Source organism: Coregonus lavaretus (genome assembly GCF_964263955.1).
Source record: "Coregonus lavaretus genome assembly, chromosome: 2".
Lineage (NCBI taxonomy): Eukaryota > Metazoa > Chordata > Actinopteri > Salmoniformes > Salmonidae > Coregonus > Coregonus lavaretus.
The window spans coordinates 72,085,890-72,106,083 of record NC_139989.1 but is presented as its reverse complement, the minus strand read 5'-3'; the positions used below and the strand labels follow the sequence as shown (position 1 = coordinate 72,106,083).

Genomic DNA, 20,194 nt, shown 5'->3' with positions numbered 1-20,194 from the left:
AGAAGAGTACACTAGGATGTCATCAATGTACACTACCACACCCTGCCCATGCAGGTCCCGGAAGATCTTGTCCACAAAGGATTGGAAGACTGAAGGAGCATTCATTAACCCGTATGGCATGAAGAGATACTCATCATGACCCGAGGTGGTACTAAATGCTGTCTTCCATTCATCTCCCTCCCTAATGAGCACCAAGTTGTAGGCGCTCCTGAGATTCAGTTTTGTGAAGAAACGCGCTCCGCGTAATGATTCAGTCATACTCGCAATCAGAGGAAGAGGATAACTGTATTTAACAGTGATCTGATTGAGACTACGGTAATCAATACACGGGCGCAACCCTCCATCCTTCTTCTTCACAAAAAAAGAAACTCGAGGACGCAGGGGAAGTGGAGGACCGTATGTATCCTTGTCTCAGGGACTCGGTATGTATGTCTCTTGAGACAGAGGATACACATGGCTCCGCGGAAGAGCCGCACCTGCTTGGAGGTTTATCGCACAATCTCCCTGTCTATGAGGTGGCAATCGCGTCGCCCTAGTCTTGCTGAAAACGAGTGCCAAATCCTCATACTCGGGGGGAATGTGCATTGCGGGCACTTGGTTCGGACTCTCCACCGTGGTCGCCCCGACGGAAACACCTAAACATCGCCCGACACACTGGACAGACCACTCCTTGAGAGCCCTCTGTTGCCACGAAATGGTAGGATCATGGGCGATTAACCAGGGAAGCCCCAGCACCACGGGATACGCAGGAGAGTCGATCAGGTACAACTGAATGATCTCCTCATGACCCCCCTGCGTCTTCATCTTTAGTGGCGCTGTGACCTCCCTAATCAACCCAGATCCCAACGGACGGCTATCTAGGGCATGGGTTGGGTGCCTACTCACCTGGAATGACTCCCCAGTGCGCGACCTGTTGCCTCGAATCCCTGGAGACCCTCCCCAGCACCTAGCCGCAGTGTGTCCTCCACGGCCACAGTTGGTGCAGGGGACGGCCCCCCTCGGGCTCTCTCTCCTCCTCTATCTAGCGCCAGCACCCCCGAGCTCCATAGGGCTCGGCTCGGAGGTGCTGGGGGATGGAATGGACGGCCCCAACTCTGGACGTCCGCGGGTGGCCAGCATGGTATCCAGACGGATTGACATGTCCACCAACTGGTCGAAGGTTAGGTTGGTGTCCCTGCAGGCCAACTCTCGTCGAACGTCCTCACGCAGGCTGCACCGATAGTGGTCGATGAGGGCCCTCTCATTCCACCCCGCATCCGCCGCTAGAGTCAGGAAGTCCAGGGCGAACTCCTGTGCGCTCCTCTTCCCCTGTCGAAGGTGGAACATGGGGGACAGGGGGATGATCGAAAACATTCCTGAAGCGGCGGGAGAACTCTGCGTAGCTGATGGTGGCGGCGTCTATTCCCCTCCATTCGGCATTGGCCCACTCCAACGCCTTGCCGGAGAGACAGGAGATGAGGGCGGAAACGCTCTCGTATCCCGAGGGCGCCGGGTGTATGGTTGCCAGGTAGAGTTCCACTTGAAGGAGGAACCCCTGACACCCGGCTGCGGTGCCATCATATGCCCTCGGGAGCGAGAGCCGAATCCCACTGGACTCCGGAGCTGGTATGGTGGGGCTGGCCGATGGTGGTGGTAAGGTAGGAGGAGGTGTGGGCACGCCTCCTCTCTCCCATCGGCGCAGGGTGTTCATGACTTCTTGCATGGCGGATCCGAGTTGCTGGATCCTGGCGTCCTGGCAGCTGACCCGATCCTCCAGCGACTCGGTCACCGCCGCTGCTCCTGCTGACTCCATAGTAATGGTGTGTTATTCTGTCACGGTACTGATGTGGATGCGGTGGTGAAGTCAGGCGCAGGACACAGAGGATAAGTCAAAACGACTTTACTGAGACTCATGAACAATACAAAATATATGGCCTCGAAAACACCGGAGGCGAACTAATAAGCGCAATGCGTAAAATACACTCACAAACAAAAGTACCGAACCTGGACACAAAACGGCAGGCGGACAATAACACACAACTGCAAACAAAACCAAAGGGAAACTTATAGGTGGCATAATCAATACAGAAGACGAAACAGGTGCACCAACTAGACAAGACCAAACAAACATCGAGAACATCAAGCAGTAGTAGCTAGTACTCCGGGGACGACGAACGCCGAAGCCTGCCCGAGCAAGGAGGAGGAGCAGCCTCGGCGGTATTCGTGACAATCCAAACTAGATCGATGAGGGAAAATCTAGTACTTACGGTATTCAGGAAAAGCAGGGAGAAATAACAGAGAATATTATGAAGGACTTCCTGCATACAGCGCTAGAAATCCCACTCGAGGCTGTCGATAAAATCCAACTCGAACATGTACATCGTTTCGGAAAAAGAGGACAGAAATATGAGCGCCCAATCGTTGCCAAATTTGCTTTTTTTAAGGATAAAGCTATGGTGAAAAGCCTAGGAAAAAGACTTGCTGGCACGAAAATAGGCATGAATGATCAGTTCCTGAGGGAGATTGTAGAAAGGCGCAAAGTTCTGTATCCAATCTTCAAGGAAAACAGATTAAAAGGGAAAAGTGTTGCACTGGTGGTGGATAAATTATATATTGACAACCAAATGTTCAGAGACACAAAGACTACTCCATGGCTATTCTAAAAGTTGTAATAGAGGAGTCAAATATTGGAGCACCTGATACTAGCAATGATAGGGGGCGGCAGGTAGCTTAGTGGTTAAGAGCGTTGTGCCAGTAACCAAAAGGTCGCTGGTTCTAATCCCAGAGCCGACTAGGTGAACACTGGCTGCAGTAACCCATGGGGAGGGGGTCACACTCGGACAATCAGAGAGGGGGTTTATCATTGTGGCCCTGGTGGCACAAAATAATCAAAGGTCTGACCGCATCGAGATGCTTGGGAAAATGGTTACAACAGGGGATCAGAGTGTTTGTGTCTCAGGTGAAGAGGGTGGATCTGATCTCCATCACCTAGGACTTGACATAGATTAAGTAGATTAATCAAATCTCACATTGTTATCAATTTCTGCTCAATCTGCATGCTTTCTCAATCAACTTTAACTGTATGTGCACTCGTAAATCAAGTTATTTCTCTAGTTGGGCTCTGGGATATAACAGCCGTTGAGTATCTGATTTTATGGTGGATTGTGGTGGAGGGGGGTTGAGTGTGTTGGAGTATGTGAGTATGTGCGTGTGTGCTTGTCTGGCATCTGTTGTGGGGGGGTGGGGATGTTGGGGGGGGAGGGGGGGGGGGGGTATGGACCACAGGAATTATTTGCTAGGATAATAATTGCTTGTCAATGAATTAAATGTAATACAATGGCAATCTGGGTTATATGTTAGAATCCTATGCGTGAACTGCCGACATTATTACGCATATTAACTGATAATGATGGAAAATAGGATATGCATAATTTAAAAAAAAGAGTTATATAGATATATATATAGAGGTGAAAGCATTGGAAATGCTTTTGGCGGTTAATCTGCTTCTGTTTTGTGGGTGGCACTGTGTGCTGTTTTTGATGGATGGGGGAATTAGTGGAGAACAATTGAAGGGTTACTCCGTAGCAATGCAAATATCACGGTACAGCTATATGGACACTCAATCATTACGGTATTTTTTATTGGTAAATTTACAAACATATATAATGATAAATAGACTTGAAACCTGTATCTCATTATGGTGTATGGTGAAATAAGTTGATAATAACAAAATAAGAACAATATTTACATGGCTCAAAGAGAAGGAATATAATATCTATTGTATACAGGAAACTCATTCAACAATTCGAGATGAAGTAGCGTGGAAAAAAGAATGGGGGGGGGGGAAAATATACTTCTCCCATGGGCAAAGAAATTCAAAAGGGGTGATGATATTAATTAATAGTATTTTCGATCCGAATGTGCAAATTGTCCAAATAGATACGCAAGGTAGATGGATTATTTTAAATATGTTATTGGACCATAAACAAATATGGCTCATTAACCTTTACGGACCAAATAATGATGATCCACAATTATTTGACAATATATATAATAAGTTATCAAGCCTGCAAGCAATTCAAGACAATATTATTATGGTGGGGGATTATAATACTGTTTTAAATAGCTCAATGGACCATAAAGGAAATCACACCACAAACAATCACCCACATGCTCTTAAGGAAATTGTGAATGTCATGGATACATTAGAACTAGTAGATATATGGAGGCTTAAATATACTGATCTAGTGAGATATACATGGCGGAGACTGAATCAAGCTAGTCGTCTTGACTTCTTTCTTATCTCATTCTCGTTGGCACCAAAAGTAAAAAAAAGTGTTGATAGGGGACAGAATGCGGTCAGACCATCATATAATAGGCATATACATTACTCTTACTGAATTTCCACGTGGGCGAGGATATTGGAAATTTAATCAAAGCCTATTGGATGAGAATGTATTTATAATTAGAACAAAGGAATTTATAACTGACTTTTTCCAACATAACATAGGTACAGCGAATCCCCTTGTATGGGACACCTTTAAATGTTCCTTTAGAGGCCATGCAATTCAGTTCTCATCTCGAAAACAAAAGCAATTTAGGTCAAAAGAGTTTATACTTAGAAAGGAAATAGAAAGTCTAACAGAACAGATAGATGGCAATAAAAACTGTAACATAGAGGCTCAGAATAAATTAGAGGAAAAACAAAAAGAAATGGAGAAACTTATTCAAGAAAGATCAAGTGTAATATATTATAAAAATAAAGCAAACTGAATGGAATATGGGGAAAAATGCACAAAATTCTTTTTTAATCTTCAACATAGGAATGCTATTAAAATAACCTAATGAAACTGGTTACAATTGACGGTGTCACCCATAATTCACCAAATGATATTTTGAAGGAAGAAACAAAGTACTTTAAGCATATGTTTTCTTTTCAGTCGCCTCCATCTCCTCTAACTGAAGCTAATTGTAGAGATTTTTTTTCTATTGATAATGTCAAATTAACAGCCACACGGAAAGACTCATGTGAAGGTGAAATTACAGAGGAGGAACTTCTGGATGCAATTAAAGACTTTAAGTCTGGGAAAACTCCAGGGTTGGATGGCATACCAGTCGAGGTATACCAAACCTTTTTTGATATACTAAGAGGACCGTTATTAGCATGTTTTAACCACTCCTATGTAAATGGTAGATTATCTGACACTCAAGAAGAAGGTCTGATCTCATTATTACTGAAACAGGATACAAGTGGAAATATAAAGATCCAGTCCATTTACAAAATTGGAGGCCCCTTACACTTCAGTGTTGTGATGTAAAAATCCTAGCAAAATGTATAGCGCATAGAATTAAAAATGTATTGTCGGATATTATTCATTCTAATCAGACAGGTTTTTTACATGGAAGATACATTGGAGATAATATAAGGCAAGTATTGGAAACAATAGAACACTATGGAAAATATGGGAAACCAGGCCTGCTATTCATAGCAGACTTCGAAAAGGCATTTGATAAAGTTCGACTGGGGTTTATATATAAATGCCTGGAGCATTTCAATTTTGGAGAATCTCTTATAAAATGGGTCAAAATCATGTATAGTAACCCTAGGTGTAAAATAGTAAATAATGGCTATTTCTCAGAAAGTTTTAAATGTCAAGAGGAGTGAAACAAGGTTGTCCACTATCGGCATATCTATTTATTGTGGCCATCGAGATGTTAGCTATTAAAATCAGATCCAATAATAATATCAGAGGATTAGAAATACAGGGCTTAAAAACAAAGGTGTCATTGTACGCTGATGATTCATGTTTTCTTTTAAATCCACAACTAGAATCCCTCCACAGCCTCATAGAGGATCTAGATACATTTTCTAACCTCTCTGGATTACAACCAAATTATGACAAATGTACTATATTACGTATTGGATCACTAAAAAATACAATTTTTACATTACCATGTAGTTTACCAATAAAATGGTCTGATGGTGATGTGGATATACTCGGAATACATATCCCAAAGGAAATAAATGATCTCACTTCAATACATTTTAATAGAAAGTTAGCAAAAATAGATAAGATCTTACTACCATGGAAAGGAAAATACCTGTCAATTTGTGGAAAAATCACCCTGATTAACTCTTTAGTATTGTCCCAGTTTACCTATTTGCTTATGGTCTTGCCTACGCCTAGCGAACAGTTTTTTAAATTATATGAGAAAAAAAAAATCAATTTTATTTGGAACGGCAAGCCAGACAAAATTAAAAGGGCATATTTATATAATGAATATGAATTTGGAGGACAGAAATTATTAAATATTAAAGCATTAGACCTATCACTAAAAGCTTCAGTCATACAAAAGTTATACTTAAATCCGAACAAGTTCTTAAGCAAATTAGTAAGATTGTCTCACCCAATGTTCAAGAAAGGCCTTTTTCCCTTTATTCAGATTACAACCTCTCACTTTCAGTTATTTGAAAAGGAAATAATCTCCCAAATGTCACTATTTCTAAAACAAGCCATAGAAAGTTGGTTGCAATTTCAATTTAATCCTCCAGAAATGACAGAACAAATAATGCAACAAATATTGTGGTTAAATTCAAATATACTAATTGACAAAAAACCTTTATTTTTTGACAGAATGTTTAAAAAAGGTATAATCTTCGTAAATGATATCATCGGTAGGACTGGTGGAGTTATGTCGCACATGCAGCTAACAAAAACATATGGAAATGTCTGCTCTACCCAAAATTACAACCAAATCATTGCAGCCTTACCGCAAAAGTGGAAGAGGAAAGTGGAAGGGGGAGAAAGTAAGGAACTTGTCTATCGGCCTTGCATTAAAGAACATAATTGGTTAAGGAAAACTGTGATAAATAAAAAAGTATATCAGTTTCACTTAAGGACCAAAGGATTGACAGCCGTCCCATATAGATTGCAAAATAGTTGGGAAGAGATCTTTGACGTACCAATCCCATGGCATAGTGTTTATGAACTGACACGCAAAACGACACTGGATTAAAAAATTAGAATCTTGCAATTTAAATTATTATATAAAATTCTTGCTACCAATAGAATGTTATTTATATGGGGTATACAATCTTCCCAGCTCTGCATATTTTGCTGTGAAGAGACAGAATCGTTAGATCATTTGTTTTGGTTCTGTCCATTTGTAGCTTGTTTTTGGACACAGGTCCAGGAATGGCTAAAGGATTGCAATATTTACCTAGAGCTAACCTTGCAGATAGCATTACTGGGTGATCTGAAAAGTCATAGTCAATCAATCAATAATATAATAATACTTTTAGCAAAAATGTTTATTTTTAATTCACAATCTGTAGAAGCAATGAGAATAGAAAGGTTCAGAACTTTTGTAAAACATCACAGTACGGTTGAAATATATATGGCAAATAGAAATCCTATATGGATGGTGTTAAGAGATAGATGGGAGGTATTGAATAGAGTTGAAGGATGGGACTAATAACAAATAACAACAAATAATAACAAAGATAGCTAATAATGTATGCATACTGTGTCCATAATAAGTATATAGGTTGTATGTTGGAAGCTTTTGGGAAAGAGCACAGTTAGAAAGATATGGCATATAGAAGCAAACCGGATGGACATCATGAAAAAGGTGTAATGCCCTTTCCTTCGACGAAAAACGCGAATCCAACCATCACCCCTGGTGAGACAAAACCGTGACTCATCAGTGAACAGCACTTTTTGCCAGTCCTGTCTGGTCCAGCGACGGTGGGTTTGTGCCCATAGGCGACGTTGTTGCCGGTGATGTCTGGTGAGGGCTACAAGCCCTCAGTCCTATTGTGGACAGTCTGAGCACTGATGGAGGGATTGTGCAATCCTGGTGTAACTCGGGCAGTTGTTGTTGCCATCCTGTACCTGTCCCACAGGTGTGATGTTCGGATGTACCGATCCTGTGCAGGTGTTGTTACATGTGGTCTGCCACTGCGAGGACGATCAGCTGTCCGTCCTGTCTCCCTGTAGCGCTGTCTTAGGCGTCTCACAGTACGAACATTGCAATTTATTGCCCTGGCCACATCTGCAGTCCTCATGCCTCCTTGCAGCATGCCTAAGGCACGTTCACGTAGATGAGCAGGGACCTTGGGCATCTTTCTTTTGGTATTTTTCAGAGTCAGTAGAAAGGCCTCTTTAGTGTCCTAAGTTTTCATAACTGTGACCTGAATTGCCTACCGTCTGTAAGCTGTTAGTGTCTTAACGACCGTTCCACAGGTGCATGTTCATTAATAGTTTATGGTTCATTGAACAAGCATGGGAAACAGTGTTTAAACCCTTTACAATGAAGATCTGTGAAGTTATTTAGATTTTTACGAATTATCTTTGAAAGACAGGGTCCTGAAAAAGGGACATTTCTTTTTTTGCTGAGTTTATGAGTACATGGCCATTATTGCCAGATCGTTCTTCAAGATGTTCAAATGTTCATAGATGACCAGCAGGGTCAAATAATAATCACTGTGGTTATAGAGGTTGCAACAGGTTAGCACCTCAGGAGTAAATGTCAGTTGCCTTTTCATAGTTGAGCATTCAGAGGTCGAGACAGCAAGTGTGGTAGAGAGAGAGAGAGAGAGAGAGAGGGTCAAAACAGCAGGTTTGGGACAAGGTCGCACGTCCGGTGAACAGGTCAGGGTTCCATAGCTGCAGGAAGACCAGCAGAAACTGGATTAGCAGCACGACAAGGTTGGATGTCCGGTGGAGCATGTATCAATACTGATAGGATCGAAAGAAAGGGAGCGCTGCTCTCAGATCAGCTTTCTCCATTCAAATCTTTCCTTAACATTATAATTATTACACGATGCTGATAACGGATCAGCTTCTAGAGAGATATTACCACCTACAGCTGCAAATATTGAGGCGGCTTATTCTAAATCACAGATTTGAATCATTGTTCACATGTTAGGCTACACATCATGAAATATATTGAGACAGATTACAGATAGTAGCAGAATAGAACTCAATTGATTGAACATGAAATATATTCCAATATGATTGAAATAGGACTATAGCCTACTGTTTATATTTTAATGCAGTTATCTCGGTTTTCATTTGAAGCATCATTTTATACGTCCTTGTTTGTATCAATTGCAAAGACATCGGCAACTTTGTAATTAATCGGCTCCTACGAAGGTTCTAACGATGATTTAGCCTTAAGATGCTTTTGAGAAACCGGGCCCTGGATAAGAACATCTGCTAAATGACTAAAATGTCAAATGTAAATGTTTTCTTTGACTGGTTCTGTATATGTATTACAAATGTCGTTTTTTGTTACATTTGACTGTGTGCATCCCATATTTTTATTTCTATGAGAGTGAGGCAATCTCTGAAATTAAACCATCAAGTGTGTCATTTTACAACCAACCCCATGCCATGATTAGATAGTGAAAGAACACACCAATCTCTTTCAAAATTTCTTCAAACAATAAAATCTAATTTACCAACATTTCTGAAAATGGATATATAGCGTTTTGGAATGAAACTCTTCTTATGTTTCCCCATCTGAGCTCAGGGTAGATGAGAGATGTAATGTTTGTCTCTGTTGTGTTGAAGCCCAATCAAGCAGGAGAGACCAGCCTCCCCTGCACCCAGCTGTGTGTCCATGAAGAGTGACCGGTCTATGGAACAACCTATAACGTTTAGAGTGGGAGACTTTTCTACTGAACAAAGGTAAGAAGAACTCATGGGTCATGGTCAGTGAGTTAAGCAACACTGTCTCTAGTCATTTCTCCTCTCCCATTTTCCCATTTATTTTTGTTAATTTCATAATCCATAGGCTAAACCTTTTTTCCATTTTCATAGTCCTGAAACAAAATTAAACTAACACAACATTCCCTGTGTGTGTGTGTGTGTGTGTGTGTGTGTGTGTGTGTGTGTGTGTGTGTGTGTGTTTGTGTGCACTCCATGGATGAGGAGATGTAATCTCTATCCTGATTGACGTGTCACTTTTATCCCTACCTACATGTACATATTACCTCAACTACCTGGTACCCCTGCACATTGACTCAGTACTGGTACTCCTTATAGCCTCTTTATTATTATTTTATTATGTTACTATTTCCTTTGTTTATTTAGCTACTTTTTGTTTCTTTTTAACTAAATTGTGGAATATAAAGATCCAGTCCATTTACAAAATTGGAGGCCCCTTACATTTCAGTGTTGTGATGTAAAAATCCTAGCAAAATGTATAGCGCATAGAATTAAAAATGTATTGTCGGATATTATTCATTCTAATCAGACAGGTTTTTTACATGGAAGATACATTGGAGATAATATAAGGCAAGTATTGGAAACAATAGAACACTATGGAAAATATGGGAAACCAGGCCTGCTATTCTTAGCAGACTTCGAAAAGGCATTTGATAAAGTTCGACTGGGGTTTATATATAAATGCCTGGAGCATTTCAATTTTGGAGAATCTCTTATAAAATGGGTCAAAATCATGTATAGTAACCCTAGGTGTAAAATAGTAAATAATGGCTATTTCTCAGAAAGTTTTAAACTGTCAAGAGGAGTGAAACAAGGTTGTCCACTATCGGCATATCTATTTATTGTGGCCATCGAGATGTTAGCTATTAAAATCAGATCCAATAATAATATCAGAGGATTAGAAATACAGGGCTTAAAAACAAAGGTGTCATTGTACGCTGATGATTCATGTTTTCTTTTAAATCCACAACTAGAATCCCTCCACAGCCTCATAGAGGATCTAGATACATTTTCTAACCTCTCTGGATTACAACCAAATTATGACAAATGTACTATATTACGTATTGGATCACTAAAAAATAAAAATTTTACATTACCATGTAGTTTACCAATAAAATGGTCTGATGGTGATGTGGATATACTCGGAATACATATCCCAAAGGAAATAAATGATCTCACTTCAATAAATTTTAATAGAAAGTTAGCAAAAATAGATAAGATCTTACTACCATGGAAAGGAAAATACCTGTCAATTTGTGGAAAAATCACCCTGATTAACTCTTTAGTATTGTCCCAGTTTACCTATTTGCTTATGGTCTTGCCTACGCCTAGCGAACAGTTTTTTAAATTATATGAGAAAAAAAAAATCAATTTTATTTGGAACGGCAAGCCAGACAAAATTAAAAGGGCATATTTATATAATGAATATGAATTCGGAGCACAGAAATTATTAAATATTAAAGCATTAGACCTATCACTAAAAGCTTCAGTCATACAAAAGTTATACTTAAATACGAACTGGTTCTTAAGCAAATTACTAAGATTGTCTCACCCAATGTTCAAGAAAGGCCTTTTTCCCTTTATTCAGATTACAACCTCTCACTTTCAGTTATTTGAAAAGGAAATAATCTCCCAAATGTCACTATTTCTAAAACAAGCCATAGAAAGTTGGTTGCAATTTCAATTTAATCCTCCAGAAATGACAGAACAAATAATGCAACAAATATTGTGGTTAAATTCAAATATACTAATTGACAAAAAACCTTTATTTTTTGACAGAATGTTTAAAAAGTTTATAATCTTCGTAAATGATATCATCGGTAGGACTGGTGGAGTTATGTCGCACATGCAGCTAACAAAAACATATGGAAATATCTGCTCTACCCAAAATTACAACCAAATAATTGCAGCCTTACCGCAAAAGTGGAAGAGGAAAGTGGAAGGGGGAGAAAGTAAGGAACTTGTCTATTGGCCTTGCATTAAAGAACATAATTGGTTAAGGAAAACTGTGATAAATAAAAAAGTATATCAGTTTCACTTAAGGACCAAAGGATTGACAGCCGTCCCATATAGATTGCAAAATAGTTGGGAAGAGATCTTTGACGTACCAATCCCATGGCATAGTGTTTATGAACTGACACGCAAAACGACACTGGATTAAAAAATTAGAATCTTGCAATTTAAATTATTATATAAAATTCTTGCTACCAATAGAATGTTATTTATATGGGGTATACAATCTTCCCAGCTCTGCATATTTTGCTGTGAAGAGACAGAATCGTTAGATCATTTGTTTTGGTTCTGTCCATTTGTAGCTTGTTTTTGGACACAGGTCCAGGAATGGCTAAAGGATTGCAATATTTACCTAGAGCTAACCTTGCAGATAGCATTACTGGGTGATCTGAAAAGTCATAGTCAATCAATCAATAATATAATAATACTTTTAGCAAAAATGTTTATTTTTAATTCACAATCTGTAGAAGCAATGAGAATAGAAAGGTTCAGAACTTTTGTAAAACATCACAGTACGGTTGAAATATATATGGCAAATAGAAATCCTATATGGATGGTGTTAAGAGATAGATGGGAGGTATTGAATAGAGTTGAAGGATGGGACTAATAACAAATAACAACAAATAATAACAAAGATAGCTAATAATGTATGCATACTGTGTCCATAATAAGTATATAGGTTGTATGTTGGAAGCTTTTGGGAAAGAGCACAGTTAGAAAGATATGGCATATAGAAGCAAACCGGATGGACATCATGAAAAAGGTGTAATGCCCTTTCCTTCGACGAAAAACGCGAATCCAACCATCACCCCTGGTGAGACAAAACCGTGACTCATCAGTGAACAGCACTTTTTGCCAGTCCTGTCTGGTCCAGCGACGGTGGGTTTGTGCCCATAGGCGACGTTGTTGCCGGTGATGTCTGGTGAGGGCTACAAGCCCTCAGTCCTATTGTGGACAGTCTGAGCACTGATGGAGGGATTGTGCAATCCTGGTGTAACTCGGGCAGTTGTTGTTGCCATCCTGTACCTGTCCCACAGGTGTGATGTTCGGATGTACCGATCCTGTGCAGGTGTTGTTACATGTGGTCTGCCACTGCGAGGACGATCAGCTGTCCGTCCTGTCTCCCTGTAGCGCTGTCTTAGGCGTCTCACAGTACGAACATTGCAATTTATTGCCCTGGCCACATCTGCAGTCCTCATGCCTCCTTGCAGCATGCCTAAGGCACGTTCACGTAGATGAGCAGGGACCTTGGGCATCTTTCTTTTGGTATTTTTCAGAGTCAGTAGAAAGGCCTCTTTAGTGTCCTAAGTTTTCATAACTGTGACCTGAATTGCCTACCGTCTGTAAGCTGTTAGTGTCTTAACGACCGTTCCACAGGTGCATGTTCATTAATAGTTTATGGTTCATTGAACAAGCATGGGAAACAGTGTTTAAACCCTTTACAATGAAGATCTGTGAAGTTATTTAGATTTTTACGAATTATCTTTGAAAGACAGGGTCCTGAAAAAGGGACGTTTCTTTTTTTGCTGAGTTTATGAGTACATGGCCATTATTGCCAGATCGTTCTTCAAGATGTTCAAATGTTCATAGATGACCAGCAGGGTCAAATAATAATCACTGTGGTTATAGAGGTTGCAACAGGTTAGCACCTCAGGAGTAAATGTCAGTTGCCTTTTCATAGTTGAGCATTCAGAGGTCGAGACAGCAAGTGTGGTAGAGAGAGAGAGAGAGAGAGAGAGGGTCAAAACAGCAGGTTTGGGACAAGGTCGCACGTCCGGTGAACAGGTCAGGGTTCCATAGCTGCAGGAAGACCAGCAGAAACTGGATTAGCAGCACGACAAGGTTGGATGTCCGGTGGAGCATGTATCAATACTGATAGGATCGAAAGAAAGGGAGCGCTGCTCTCAGATCAGCTTTCTCCATTCAAATCTTTCCTTAACATTATAATTATTACACGATGCTGATAACGGATCAGCTTCTAGAGAGATATTACCACCTACAGCTGCAAATATTGAGGCGGCTTATTCTAAATCACAGATTTGAATCATTGTTCACATGTTAGGCTACACATCATGAAATATATTGAGACAGATTACAGACAGTAGCAGAATAGAACTCAATTGATTGAACATGAAATATATTCCAATATGATTGAAATAGGACTATAGCCTACTGTTTATATTTTAATGCAGTTATCTCGGTTTTCATTTGAAGCATCATTTTATACGTCCTTGTTTGTATCAATTGCAAAGACATCGGCAACTTTGTAATTAATCGGCTCCTACGAAGGTTCTAACGATGATTTAGCCTTAAGATGCTTTTGAGAAACCGGGCCCTGGATAAGAACATCTGCTAAATGACTAAAATGTCAAATGTAAATGTTTTCTTTGACTGGTTCTGTATATGTATTACAAATGTCGTTTTTTGTTACATTTGACTGTGTGCATCCCATATTTTTATTTCTATGAGAGTGAGGCAATCTCTGAAATTAAACCATCAAGTGTGTCATTTTACAACCAACCCCATGCCATGATTAGATAGTGAAAGAACACACCAATCTCTTTCAAAATTTCTTCAAACAATAAAATCTAATTTACCAACATTTCTGAAAATGGATATATAGCGTTTTGGAATGAAACTCTTCTTATGTTTCCCCATCTGAGCTCAGGGTAGATGAGAGATGTAATGTTTGTCTCTGTTGTGTTGAAGCCCAATCAAGCAGGAGAGACCAGCCTCCCCTGCACCCAGCTGTGTGTCCATGAAGAGTGACCGGTCTATGGAACAACCTATAACGTTTAGAGTGGGAGACTTTTCTACTGAACAAAGGTAAGAAGAACTCATGGGTCATGGTCAGTGAGTTAAACAACACTGTCTCTAGTCATTTCTCCTCTCCCATTTTCCCATTTATTTTTGTTAATTTCATAATCCATAGGCTAAACCTTTTTTCCATTTTCATAGTCCTGAAACAAAATTAAACAAACACAACACTCCCTGTGTGTGTGTGTGTGTGTGTGTGTGTGTGTGTGTGTGTGTGTGTGTGTGTGTGTTTGTGTGCACTCCCTGGATGAAGAGATGTAATCTCTATCCTGATTGACGTGTCACTTTTATACCTACCTACATGTACATATTACCTCAACTACCTGGTACCCCTGCACGTTGACTCAGTACTGGTACTCCTTATAGCCTCATTATTATTATTTTATTATGTTACTATTTCCTTTGTTTATTTAGCTACTTTTTGTTTCTTTTTAACTAAATTGTGGAATATAAAGATCCAGTCCATTTACAAAATTGGAGGCCCCTTACACTTCAGTGTTGTGATGTAAAAATCCTAGCAAAATGTATAGCGCATAGAATTAAAAATGTATTGTCGGATATTATTCATTCTAATCAGACAGGTTTTTTACATGGAAGATACATTGGAGATAATATAAGGCAAGTATTGGAAACAATAGAACACTATGGAAAATATGGGAAACCAGGCCTGCTATTCATAGCAGACTTCGAAAAGGCATTTGATAAAGTTCGACTGGGGTTTATATATAAATGCCTGGAGCATTTCAATTTTGGAGAATCTCTTATAAAATTGGTCAAAATCATGTATAGTAACCCTAGGTGTAAAATAGTAAATAATGGCTATTTCTCAGAAAGTTTTAAACTGTCAAGAGGAGTGAAACAAGGTTGTCCACTATCGGCATATCTATTTATTGTGGCCATCGAGATGTTAGCTATTAAAATCAGATCCAATAATAATATCAGAGGATTAGAAATACAGGGCTTAAAAACAAAGGTGTCATTGTACGCTGATGATTCATGTTTTCTTTTAAATCCACAACTAGAATCCCTCCACAGCCTCATAGAGGATCTAGATACATTTTCTAACCTCTCTGGATTACAACCAAATTATGACAAATGTACTATATTACGTATTGGATCACTAAAAAATATTGTGGAAAAATCACCCTGATTAACTCTTTAGTATTGTCCCAGTTTACCTATTTGCTTATGGTCTTGCCTACGCCTAGCGAACAGTTTTTTAAATTATATGAGAAAAAAAAATTCAATTTTATTTGGAACGGCAAGCCAGACAAATTTAAAAGGGCATATTTATATAATGAATATGAATTCGGAGCACAGAAATTATTAAATATTAAAGCATTAGACCTATCACTAAAAGCTTCAGTCATACAAAAGTTATACTTAAATACGAACTGGTTCTTAAGCAAATTACTAAGATTGTCTCACTCAATGTTCAAGAAAGGCCTTTTTCCCTTTATTCAGATTACAACCTCTCACTTTCAGTTATTTGAAAAGGAAATAATCTCCCAAATGTCACTATTTCTAAAACAAGCCATAGAAAGTTGGTTGCAATTTCAATTTAATCCTCCAGAAATGACAGAACAAATAATGCAACAAATATTGTGGTTAAATTCAAATATACTAATTGACAAAAAACCTTTATTTTTTGACAGAATGTTTAAAAAGGTTATAATCTTCGTAAATGATATCATCGGTAGGACTGGTGGAGTTATGTCGCACATGCAGCTAACAAAAACATATGGAAATATCTGCTCTACCCAAAATTACAACCAAATAATTGCAGCCTTACCGCAAAAGTGGAAGAGGAAAGTGGAAGGGGGAGAAAGTAAGGAACTTGTCTATCGGCCTTGCATTAAAGAACATAATTGGTTAAGGAAAACTGTGATAAATAAAAAAGTATATCAGTTTCACTTAAGGACCAAAGGATTGACAGCCGTCCCATATAGATTGCAAAATAGTTGGGAAGAGATCTTTGACGTACCGATCCCATGGCATAGTGTTTATGAACTGACACGCAAAACGACACTGGATTAAAAAATTAGAATCTTGCAATTTTAATTATTATATAAAATTCTTGCTACCAATAGAATGTTATTTATATGGGGTATACAATCTTCCCAGCTCTGCAGATTTTGCTGTGAAGAGACAGAATCGTTAGATCATTTGTTTTGGTTCTGTCCATTTGTATCTTGTTTTTGGACACAGGTCCAGGAATGGCTAAAGGATTGCAATATTTACCTGGAGCTAACCTTGCAGATAGCATTACTGGGTGATCTGAAAAGTCATAGTCAATCAATCAATAATATAATAATACTTTTAGCAAAAATGTTTATTTTTAATTCACAATCTGTAGAAGCAATGAGAATAGAAAGGTTCAGAACTTTTGTAAAACATCACAGTACGGTTGAAATATATATGGCAAATAGAAATCCTATATGGATGGTGTTAAGAGATAGATGGGAGGTATTGAATAGAGTTGAAGGATGGGACTAATAACAAATAACAACAAATAATAACAAAGATAGCTAATAATGTAAGCATACTGTGTCCATAATAAGTATATAGGTTGTATGTTGGGAGCTTTTGGGAAAGAGCACAGTTAGAAAGATATGGCATATAGAAGCAAACCGGATGGACATTAAGAAAAAGGTGTAATGCTCTTTCCTTCTACGAAAAACGTGAATCCAACCATCACCCCTGGTGAGACAAAACCGTGACTCATCAGTGAACAGCACTTTTTGCCAGTCCTGTCTGGTCCAGCGACGGTGGGTTTGTGCCCATAGGCGACGTTGTTGCCGGTGATGTCTGGTGAGGGCTACAAGCCCTCAGTCCTATTGCGGACAGTCTGAGCACTGATGGAGGGATTGTGCATTCCTGGTGTAACTCGGACAGTTGTTGTTGCCATCCTGTACCTGTCCAACAGGTGTGATGTTCGGATGTACCGATCCTGTGCAGGTGTTGTTACATGTGGTCTGCCACTGCGAGGACGATCAGCTGTCCGTCCTGTCTCCCTGTAGCGCTGTCTTAGGCGTCTCACTGTACGAACATTGCAATTTATTTCCCTGGCCACATCTGCAGTCCTCATGCCTCCTTGCAGCATGCATAAGGCACGTTCACGTAGATGAGCAGGGACCTTGGGCATCTTTCTTTTGGTATTTTTCAGAGTCAGTAGAAAGGCCTCTTTAGTGTCCTAAGTTTTCATAACTGTGACCTGAATTGCCTACCGTCTGTAAGCTGTTAGTGTCTTAACGACCGTTCCACAGGTGCATGTTCATTAATAGTTTATGGTTCATTGAACAAGCATGGGAAACAGTGTTCAAACCCTTTACAATGAAGATCTGTGAAGTTATTTTGATTTTTACGAATTATCTTTGATAGACAGGGTCCTGAAAAAGGGACGTTTCTTTTTTTGCTGAGTTTATGAGTACATGGCCATTATTGCCAGATCGTTCTTCAAGATGTTCAAATGTTCATAGATGACCAGCAGGGTCAAATAATAATCACTGTGGTTATAGAGGTTGCAACAGGTTAGCACCTCAGGAGTAAATGTCAGTTGCCTTTTCATAGTTGAGCATTCAGAGGTCGAGACAGCAAGTGTGGTAGAGAGAGAGAGAGAGAGAGAGGGTCAAAACAGCAGGTTTGGGACAAGGTCGCACGTCCGGTGAACAGGTCAGGGTTCCATAGCTGCAGGAAGACCAGCAGAAACTGGATTAGCAGCACGACAAGGTTGGATGTCCGGTGGAGCATGTATCAATACTGATAGGATCGAAAGAAAGGGAGCGCTGCTCTCAGATCAGCTTTCTCCATTCAAATCTTTCCTTAACATTATAATTATTACACGATGCTGATAACGGATCAGCTTCTAGAGAGATATTACCACCTACAGCTGCAAATATTGAGGCGGCTTATTCTAAATCACAGATTTGAATCATTGTTCACATGTTAGGCTACACATCATGAAATATATTGAGACAGATTACAGACAGTAGCAGAATAGAACTCAATTGATTGAACATGAAATATATTCCAATATGATTGAAATAGGACTATAGCCTACTGTTTATATTTTAATGCAGTTATCTCGGTTTTCATTTGAAGCATCATTTTATACGTCCTTGTTTGTATCAATTGCAAAGACATCGGCAACTTTGTAATTAATCGGCTCCTACGAAGGTTCTAACGATGATTTAGCCTTAAGATGCTTTTGAGAAACCGGGCCCTGGATAAGAACATCTGCTAAATGACTAAAATGTCAAATGTAAATGTTTTCTTTGACTGGTTCTGTATATGTATTACAAATGTAGTTTTTTGTTACATTTGACTGTGTGCATCCCATATTTTTATTTCTATGAGAGTGAGGCAATCTCTGAAATTAAACCATCAAGTGTGTCATTTTACAACCAACCCCATGCCATGATTAGATAGTGAAAGAACACACCAATCTCTTTCAAAATTTCTTCAAACAATAAAATCTAATTTACCAACATTTCTGAAAATGGATATATAGCGTTTTGGAATGAAACTCTTCTTATGTTTCCCCATCTGAGCTCAGGGTAGATGAGAGATGTAATGTTTGTCTCTGTTGTGTTGAAGCCCAATCAAGCAGGAGAGACCAGCCTCCCCTGTACCCAGCTGTGTGTCCATGAAGAGTGACCGGTCTATGGAACAACCTATAACGTTTAGAGTGGGAGACTTTTCTACTGAACAAAGGTAAGAAGAACTCATGGGTCATGGTCAGTGAGTTAAACAACACTGTCTCTAGTCATTTCTCCTCTCCCATTTTCCCATTTATTTTTGTTAATTTCATAATCCATAGGCTAAACCTTTTTTCCATTTTCATAGTCCTGAAACAAAATTAAACTAACACAACATTCCCTGTGTGTGTGTGTGTGTGTGTGTGTGTGTGTGTGTGTGTGTGTGTGTGTGTGTGTTTGTGTGCACTCCATGGATGAGGAGATGTAATCTCTATCCTGATTGACGTGTCACTTTTATCCCTACCTACATGTACATATTACCTCAACTACCTGGTACCCCTGCACATTGACTCAGTACTGGTACTCCTTATAGCCTCTTTATTATTATTTTATTATGTTACTATTTCCTTTGTTTATTTAGCTACTTTTTGTTTCTTTTTAACTAAATTGTGGAATATAAAGATCCAGTCCATTTACAAAATTGGAGGCCCCTTACATTTCAGTGTTGTGATGTAAAAATCCTAGCAAAATGTATAGCGCATAGAATTAAAAATGTATTGTCGGATATTATTCATTCTAATCAGACAGGTTTTTTACATGGAAGATACATTGGAGATAATATAAGGCAAGTATTGGAAACAATAGAACACTATGTAAAATATGGGAAACCAGGCCTGCTATTCTTAGCAGACTTCGAAAAGGCATTTGATAAAGTTTGACTGGGGTTTATATATAAATGCCTGGAGCATTTCAATTTTGGAGAATCTCTTATAAAATGGGTCAAAAATCATGTATAGTAACCCTAGGTGTAAAATAGTAAATAATGGCTATTTCTCAGAAATTTTTAAACTGTCAAGAGGAGTGAAACAAGGTTGTCCACTATCGGCATATCTATTTATTGTGGCCATCGAGATGTTAGCTATTAAAATCAGATCCAATAATAATATCAGAGGA

At 39.2% G+C, this 20,194-nt stretch overlaps 3 protein-coding genes across 4 annotated transcripts in view; 2 read left to right on the top strand and 1 right to left on the bottom strand.

Moving 5' to 3' along the window:
* LOC311140296 (NACHT, LRR and PYD domains-containing protein 3-like) overlaps positions 1-20,194 on the bottom strand; it is a 633,219-nt gene that overhangs the window by 223,558 nt on the left and 389,467 nt on the right. The gene's annotated exons all lie outside the window — the stretch shown is intronic.
* Positions 1-20,194, top strand: part of LOC311141762 (uncharacterized protein) — a 53,284-nt gene that overhangs the window by 16,886 nt on the left and 16,204 nt on the right. For both annotated transcript variants that reach the window (XM_084177206.1, XM_084177205.1), the window contains exons 5-7: positions 9,558-9,674; positions 14,436-14,552; positions 19,140-19,256. In XM_084177206.1, coding sequence (XP_084033332.1) covers positions 9,558-9,674; positions 14,436-14,552; positions 19,140-19,256 — 351 coding nt within the window. The remainder of the gene's footprint in view (positions 1-9,557; positions 9,675-14,435; positions 14,553-19,139; positions 19,257-20,194) is intronic.
* The window catches only part of LOC311142298 (NLR family CARD domain-containing protein 3-like), a 96,112-nt gene that overhangs the window by 61,265 nt on the left and 14,653 nt on the right, over positions 1-20,194 (top strand). The gene's annotated exons all lie outside the window — the stretch shown is intronic.